The 8,729-nt window shown below is 36.4% G+C and overlaps 1 protein-coding gene across 1 annotated transcript; it reads right to left on the reverse strand.

Moving 5' to 3' along the window:
* Positions 1-2,278: 2,278 nt before the first annotated feature.
* LOC145124543 (F-box protein At3g44326-like) lies at positions 2,279-3,031 on the reverse strand. The gene has a single exon (XM_079059948.1). It carries the CDS (start codon positions 3,029-3,031, stop codon positions 2,279-2,281), a length of 753 nt encoding a protein of 250 aa, XP_078916074.1.
* Between the last annotated feature and the right edge of the window lie 5,698 nt (positions 3,032-8,729).

Genomic DNA, 8,729 nt, shown 5'->3' on the forward strand with positions numbered 1-8,729 from the left:
ACTGTTAAGGCTAAGGAAAATCAAACACATGAACTTTCCAAATGATGATTTCTCATTAAAATAGCGAATTGTATAGTGATTACATAACGTAAACCCTAACATACAAGGGTTATTGGAGTTGACCGGTTTGACTTGTTGACTTTGTTTGACTTTGACTTGACCGAAATTTGACGGTTGTCACATCATCCCCCCGTTAGAAGGAATTTCGTCCCGAAATTTTCATTTTGACTGGGATTTCAAGAGTTTGGGAAGAGATGTGGATACTTTTGTTTCATCTGATCCTCGCGTTCCCAGGTGAATTCGGGTCCTCGTTTAGCGTTCCAACGGACCTTCACGATGGGAATACGACTTTGCTTCGTTCGTTTGATTTCCCGACCCATGATTTCGACTGGTTCCTCCACGAAGTGGAGATTTTCGTTAACTTCGATTTCGTCGAGTGGTATTACGAGTGTCTCATCAGACAAACACTTCTTTAGGTTCGACACGTGAAATGTGGGATGTACTTTGTCGAGTTCCTGAGGTAATCGTAGTTTGTATGCTACTGGCCCAATCCTAGCAAGGATTTCGAATGGCCCGATGTACCTTGGATTTAGTTTCCCGCGTTTGCCGAATCGTATCATTCCTTTCCAAGGGGAAACTTTTAGTAGTACACGATCACCCACCTGGAATTCCAAGGGTTTGCGTCGTTTGTCTGCGTAACTTTTTTGCCGATCGCGAGACGCTTTCAGTCTTTCTCGAATTTGAACGATCTTTTCTGTGGTTTCCCTTATGATTTCAGGGCCAGTGAGGGTGCTATTAGAGACTTGCCCTCTAGCTAGCTGTGTATCCCCCACCTCATCCCAACACAGGGGTGATCTGCATTTGCGACCGTAAAGAGCTTCGAATGGAGCCACTTTGATGCTAGTATGATAGCTGTTATTGTAGGAGAATTCGATAAGCGGTAGATGGGTATCCCATGCTTTACCGAAGTCTATCACACAAGCTCTTAACATGTCTTCCAACGTTTGAATGGTTCGTTCGCTCTGTCCGTCGGTTTGTGGGTGGTAGGCCGTACTCATGTCAAGCCTAGTTCCCAATGATTTTTGTAGAGACTGCCAAAACCGTGAGGTAAATCTACTATCTCTATCGGAGATAATGGATATCAGCACACCATGGAGTCGTACAATCTCTTTGATGTACGTTCTAGTCAGCTTCTCCATCTTGTCGGTTTCTTTTATCGGTAGGAAGTGTGCTGTTTGGTCAATCTGTCTACGATTACCCATATGGTGTCAAGCCCGCCCGATGTCTTAGGCAGCTTGGTTATGAAGTCCATGGTTATTCGTTCCCACTTCCACTGAGGTATATCCGGCTGTTGTAATAGCCCGGATGGTTTCTGGTATTCAATTTTGACCTTGGCGCAAGTCAGACACTTGCTCACATAGGTTGGATTCGGTGTCTAAGCCCATAACTATAAAATGTATAAACTAGAGTTGATGGTAGCATAGTCTTTTTGGGTTGACCTCAAACCTAGCAATTGGACAAGATTATTTTGGAGAGAGAGAATGATTTATTATTTGATTAATAAATTAAAATAAATAATTTGTTAATATATTATGAAAATAATATATTAGAAATGGTAATATTTAATTAATAATTAATCAAAAATTATTTAGAATTAATTTTGGGATTAATTAAAAGTGAAGTGAATGTTTGGCTATTTATTGATAGGTGAGGAAAAGGGCTCTAGAACCTCCTTGTAAGAGGTTGGACGAAAACTTCTAGGAAGGGCCTAGAATTTTTGTCCAAAGGCTTTTGGATGGAGGCTCATAAGTTGCTTGGTCACCAAACAAATTGATTAGGGGTTCCTGCTTAAACCCTAGCTTTGGCACTAAGCTATCTCACTTATATAAAGGGACATACCCTTCATAAACTCAGCATTGATAACCCTAGAAGAGTTCTTGCCGAAACTCTCCTCCTCCCTCCCCATAATCCTTAGTTGCTAGTCTTGGGTGTGAACCATCAGAAGCACTACACTTGTGGTGCTAGCTGCCAAAGGTTTTGAAGAAGAAGGATTCAAGATTGTTTACAATAACAATCTTAAAGTTTAGTTTTTCTTTTATTATGAATTAGTTTGTTCATAGGAAATTTTTGTAAGTTAGTGTTCTTAGTATGTTGCTAATATGTGAAAGACATAGATCAAACTAGGTTGCATGTGCCCTAATCAATTGAATTGTTTGATTGTTTTTCCTCTTAAGGCATTGTAGTTGTAACCTCTATTTCCCATCCGTTGTATCAGAGCCTAGGGATTTCTTTCATATATTTGCACAGTTAAACTCATCCCACTCACGTATAACTCCCCGCTGGTTTGCTTAACCCCGCATGTGATCTTTATGTTGCAGTTCACGTAGACGTTATCATAGACAGAAATGCCAGAAACCGCCACAAACGCGAAGTTCAACTCTATCTCATCGGTTAACCAGTTCCGTTGAACAGAAACTGGTTTCTTGCTGGATAGATTCATAGCCCGATTCAGGGCTGGGTTTATTAAGATCCAACTCAAGGTCATGTGCTTTTCAAGATTCGATTGCATTACCTGATCATCACTGGAAAACTTCACCACTGATGGGATGAGTTCTTTGGGTTCAAGTAGGTCGATTCGAAACGGCAAGGTTTGGAACCAGTCGCTCGGTGTGGTGTTCGTGGATTCAACCTTGGAGAACATCAGCTCGTCGTTGTATCTGATGTCCACGGAGGAGATGATTTGGGAGGTTTGTGGGAGTGGTGAGGTGGTGGTGAGGCGGTTGGAGGGAGATGGAAAGGATTCGGAGAAGAAAGAACGGTGGCCGGAGGGGAAGTTGGAAATAGCTTGTTTGACTAACGGTTCATCGGTGGAGGGCCAATCGGAAGAACATATATCTGACCATAGTTTCTCGTCGGAGCAAAGGAATTGTAGAAGCAAAGACGTGCAGCCGACAATTGCTAGAGATTGACCGTTGAGTCTGGTCAAGATGTGAGTTTGAATGATATCTTGATGGATTTCTGCTATCGCCATGGATTTCCTTGAGAGTTCTACAATGGCGGAAAGACTAAAAGGGATTTGTGAAATGGCATGTATGTGCCGTGGGGTATATATATCCTTTTTCTAAAATAAACAACTTCAACACAAAATTGCAAAATTGTTACATATCTATGTATATTTTAATCCAAAAAGCATTTGATCTTTGTTACCGATCCAAAACATTGATTTTGTTGCGAGTTTCATCCAAAATGTTTTGAATTAGCACTATTTTGCCCTTTTTATTTTATTTTTTATTTTTTTATTATAGAAATAAAAAAGGGAAAAAGAACCCCACCCACCTACCCCTGCTCTTTCTCTCTCAAGAAGAAACTCAAAACATTTACTTGATTCCAACATTTAAAACACCCACACATTCATAAACACTCAAGAACATGTTCACACACTTAAGAACAAACACACACACATTGAAGTTTGTGATTAGTGTCTCTAGTGGCTAGGGTTTTGATAAGGGTTTCGTCACCACCATTTTCCATTGTGGTTGAGTTTTCCAGCGGTGTCGTGTGTAGGAAAAAGATGGGTGAGAAAAAACGAGTGGTGTTGGCGGTGCTGCTCAAACTCGACTTTGTCGGCTAGAGTTTCGCAGTGGGATGTTCATAGCGGCGACAATGAGGGTTTTCAGATCGATGATGAGAGAGATAGATCTGAAGTGCTCCAACGCAGAGGGCCTTAATCGGAGAAGAAGAAGGACTATAGAGGTAGGCAACGGCGGGAAAACCCTAATCGAAACTAGGCAACGACAACGAAACCCTAATCGGAGAATATGAAGGACGATGGTGTCGATGTTGGTTTCTGGCGGTGGTGGTGGTTGATTCCGGCAGTGTTGGTGGAAGATTCTGGTAGTGGTGGTGATTTATAGCCAATTGGTAAAGAGAAAGACAAAAATAGAGTCTGTGATGAAGGAAATAGCTGGTGTGGGGTGCAGTTTGGGTGGGTTATTAGGGGTAGATTTTTTTGGTTATTTGTTTTATTTTAATGAAAGTAATAAAAAGAAACTGGAAAAACAAATAGAAAAGGCAAAAATATCATTTTAAGTACATTTGATTTTAAATTGGACCAAACTGTCAACAAAATCAAAGTTTTGGATTAGAGGTGCAAGTCCAAAACTTTTTGGACCAAATGACAAATTTTGACATAACACAATGACTTTTTTTTTTTTTTGCAATTTTGTCTAATTGCAATATAGATCCCTTTACTTTGGCAATATTACAATTTAATCATTTGTGCTATCACAACATGACAACATGATCGGGAAGGTGTTACTTGTTAAAGATAACTCAAAAATGGTTAAAAACAATTAATAGAAAAATTAAAATAATTTGTACATAGTATTATGTGTTGGTAAAAGCCTATTATGTGTTGGAAATTATCTTTACCTACATACAAATTAAGTGTTAAAATGTGGGCTCATGACAGTAGATATAGATGTTGACCGACACATAGGTGATGTGGGCATATAATAAGCAATTCCTACACATGCATGTGTTTGTAAAACAAATATTATGTGTTGGTAAAGGTCTCGTATGATTTTTTACGAAGATAATATGGCTGAGGACGTGTCGGATGACATAGGTGTTCTTTGATGACGTGGAAAATTTTGTGTCATGATCCTTAAAAGAGTTACTAGCACTTGTTATAAAATGTAACGACCCAAAAATCCTTTCGTTAATGATGCTAGCTTTCTATTACAAGAATATTAATTGTTGTAAAGTTATTTAGATTCTTAGAGTATATTGTCAAATAAATTAAATAAAAATGGTGTTATTTAATATCTAAATAAATTAATTGATATTTAAAGGGTATATAATTAAATTAATGTGTTTTGTGGAAAAATAGGGTAAATATAATTCATTTAAATGGTGTAAATTACGTTGAGGGGCTAAAGTGGAATTAAAAGAAAGTTCGTATGTTAAGTCATATATGGTCATAGAAAAAACGGGTCCATACTAAATGTTGAGGGGCTTATTTTCAAAATCTGTTAATAACTTCCCTATGGGATGCAATGGATGGGATTTTATGAGCTTCATCCATTCCTTTTGCTTGGGCTACCACTTACTCATCTTGCCCCATCTTTCTCCCTTGGGTTGTTATGTCGTGTCCACAGAGGAAGAAAAATAAACATGCGATTGAAGCATGAGGAATCGCGAAGCTAGTGAGGGAGGGTGTCGAGCTTTAGGGGACGCATCGGGCTGTGAAGGATTGAACCCTAATCTGCAAAGTCATTGGTCTCTTCTTCGACATGTGATTCTACTTCAATTTCTAGAGATTAGGCCGAAAATGCGAAGCTTTGCTTGTGTATCTTTATTCAATTAATCTCCTACTTCAACTTCAATTCTTATGACTTCTTGTATTGCTGGATTCCAGCCACATTAGAAGCATTCCCGGCCAGTTCTTGCTATCAAAACCTATTAAAACTCTCCCTTATATATTGGTAATGGTGCCTGAGAATTGGTTGGAATTGTTAATCAATTGCCTTCCATTTGGTGTCATAAATTTTGTTCTTTTCATCCCCAATTCTTGTGGTTTATTATGTTTATTTTTTCAACATATAAGATCAAGTTTTGAACCTCTCTTAGGGTTATCAAAACATCTCCTAAGTATCTTGATATGTGGCTTTTTTGTGTGGTTTATTGATAGGAAAATGATGTCAACTTCAAGCTTGAAAAGTCTTTTAATTCTTCGTTGATGTGCCTTGTATTTTTCTGCCCTAAAACCAAATCTTGAGGGCTTAGATAACTATCTTATTTGTCATGTCATTCTTGTTAAAAGTCCATCCAAACATCATTCTAGTAGGTGTTTTGAGTCAAAGCATAATTAAGCCTTGATTTGGTGAGTGTATGATTTTATGTTTGGTGTGATAAGGGCATCCTACTTTCAACATTTTTGTGTCATCTCTTTGGTTTTTCCATTAAAGTACTCAATTGGTGTGTTAACGCCTTTATTCAAGACTAATAGTGTGCACGATTGTTTGGTTTCAAGTCCTTGTCCTAATTCTTGAAGTATTTGGTGATGTTTGTCAAAAGTTAGAAAGCTAGACAGATTCGATGACCTGTCTTGCAAGGCTGTAGAGGCCATTCTGATATGAATTAAAGAAAATCACCAAAAGAACAAAGTTGTGGGAAATCGAGTCTAGTATCCAGAAAGTAATATATCATCCCGTTTGGACCTTTGGATTTTGTTTTACGCTTAGCACACTGAACATGGATCAAGTTGGGTGATTCTAAAACTATAATAAAAGAGCATAAACTTAATTGTAATATTAACTCTATATGTGTGGAAGTAGTAATCTTGAAAACACATAGTACTATGATTGTTTGTGTTGTATTCGGGGTGTTTGTGATAATCTTAATGGTTCACGAGTTTTAAAGTGGGAAATAGCAGACATAGGTGAGTCAATCCTTATGGAAATCTAAGTACTTTGTCAGGGAATTTCATATCTTAGATTCGTTAGAATGAACCTAGAATGTTATAGGATGCATGTTCTCTATTTGAGTTTGATTTGTATGCTGTGAATGTTGGTATTTGTCTATGATTTGAAGTTTTAGGATGTATTGCATGTTCGACTTCATAATATGGTATTTTGAAGTGAAGGGTATGATAGGTTCATGTTAGAAAGAGGGTTTGTGTTGATTGAGATTGACGAATGTTTGTTGTGATTTCTAAAGTTATTTGTCTATGATGATTAGGGCAAAGCATGCTAGTGATAATGAAAGATCTTTATGCCTAAGAGTCATTATAGAATGATATTTGGTAATTACATATGATCCTATAAAGCCACATTTTATAGAAATTTACTACTAACTGATTATTTAATAGAGTAATTTTGATTATTAATAAATATCAAAACTTGTATTTAATTGGAAAAAACATTAGTTTATGAAAAAATATATTTTTCCAACATATTGGGAATTATTGTTTCTAGGAAATACTAATAAAAGATAGCAAAATAAGTTATATTCATAAGGTATTAATATATAATGTCATGTATAAATAAGTGCACACTTTAAGTAACCACTTAATTAGGCATGTGTCTACTAGTTAGGAGATTATGTGAAACACACTCCAAGCTTTGACTTCCTTTCCGTAAAACTAGTAAGCTGCTTGAGAGGAGAAGAGCTTACTTGTTGTCTTTAATCTTACACTCCATGCTTGTCATAAAGAGCACGATGCTTTCGTTTAATGTAAGGCTTGGCTTTGTATATATTGTTATGTATAAAAGGAGGGCATTACTAGTAAGAAAAGGTTGATTTTTGCTCTCTTTTCTCTCTTCAAGTCCTACCAATTGCATGGTGAATAAGCCCTCCTTCCATCTCTTCTTGCTTGCAATTAGGTGCTAGATTTGATGGTTCATAAGTTGTTTCTCCTTAGGCTTTTTTGATACAATTCTTAACGGCTTAAGAACTGTTGTTGGATTAGGTGTCTAAGCCCATAACTATAAAATGTATAAACTAGAGTTGATGGTAGCATAGTCTTTTTGGGTTGACCTCAAACCTAGCAGTTGGACAAGATTATTTTGGAGAGAGAGAATGATTTATTATTTGATTAATAAATTAAAATAAATAATTTGTTAATATATTATGAAAATAATATATTAGAAATGGTAATATTTAATTAATAATTAATCAAAAATTATTTAGAATTAATTTTGGGATTAATTAAAAGTGAAGTGGATGTTTGGCTATTTATTGATAGGTGAGGAAAAGGGCTCTAGAACCTCCTTGTAAGAGGTTGGACGAAAACTTCTAGGAAGGGCCTAGAATTTTTGTCCAAAGGCTTTTGGATGGAGGCTCATGAGTTGCTTGGTCACCAAACAAATTGATTAGGGTTTCCTGCTTAAACCCTAGCTTTGACACTAAGCTATCTCACTTATATAAAGGGACATACCCTTCATAAACTCAACATTGATAACCCTAGAAGAGTTCTTGCCGAAATTCTCCTCATCCCTCCCCATAATCCTTAGTTGCTAGTCTTGGGTGTGAACCATCAGAAGCACTACACTTGTGGTGCTAGCTGCCAAAGATTTTGAAGAAGAAGGATTCAAGATTGTTTACAATAACAATCTTAAAGTTTAGTTTTTCTTGTATTATGAATTAGTTTGTTCATAGGAAATTTTTGTAAGTTAGTGTTCTTAGTATGTTGCTAATATGTGAAAGACATAGATCAAACTAGGTTGCATGTGCCCTAATCAATTGAATTGTTTGATTGTTTTTCCGCTTAAGGCATTGTAGTTGTAACCTCTATTTCCCATCCGTTGTATCAGAGCCTAGGGATTTCTTTCATATATTTGCACATTGGTGAAATGAAAAAGAAACCTGGTTTTGGTTCAGTCGCAGCTCAGGATGTGAGCATATGAGACTCATGACGTAAGCTCGGCCATATCCGAAAATATTGACCTAATATGCCTTAACAACTTTTATGTGATAAATACTTGCTATATTTTATTCACAAATCCTATTTTAGTGTATCTATGATGATAAAATAAAATCCTAGAAGTTAGTCGATTAGTATTTGACTTGATTAATTATTTTGTGATTAATATGATTGGTTTTTAAAATTTTTAAATAATTAATTTAGATATTAATGGAACTTAATAATTAATCTCAAATAATATTTGGTCTATCTTAAATTTAAATTATTTTAATTTTGAAATTAATTATAAACCCTAGTATTTTGA

This window comes from Lactuca virosa, chromosome 1 (genome assembly GCF_052849685.1).
Source record: "Lactuca virosa cultivar CGN04683 chromosome 1, Lactuca_virosa_CGN04683_v6, whole genome shotgun sequence".
NCBI lineage: Eukaryota > Viridiplantae > Streptophyta > Magnoliopsida > Asterales > Asteraceae > Lactuca > Lactuca virosa.

Bases quoted from the DNA above. Each gene is read 5' to 3' on its own strand.
- LOC145124543 (XM_079059948.1), bottom strand. From the start codon at position 3,031: ATGGCGATAGCAGAAATCCATCAAGATATCATTCAAACTCACATCTTG.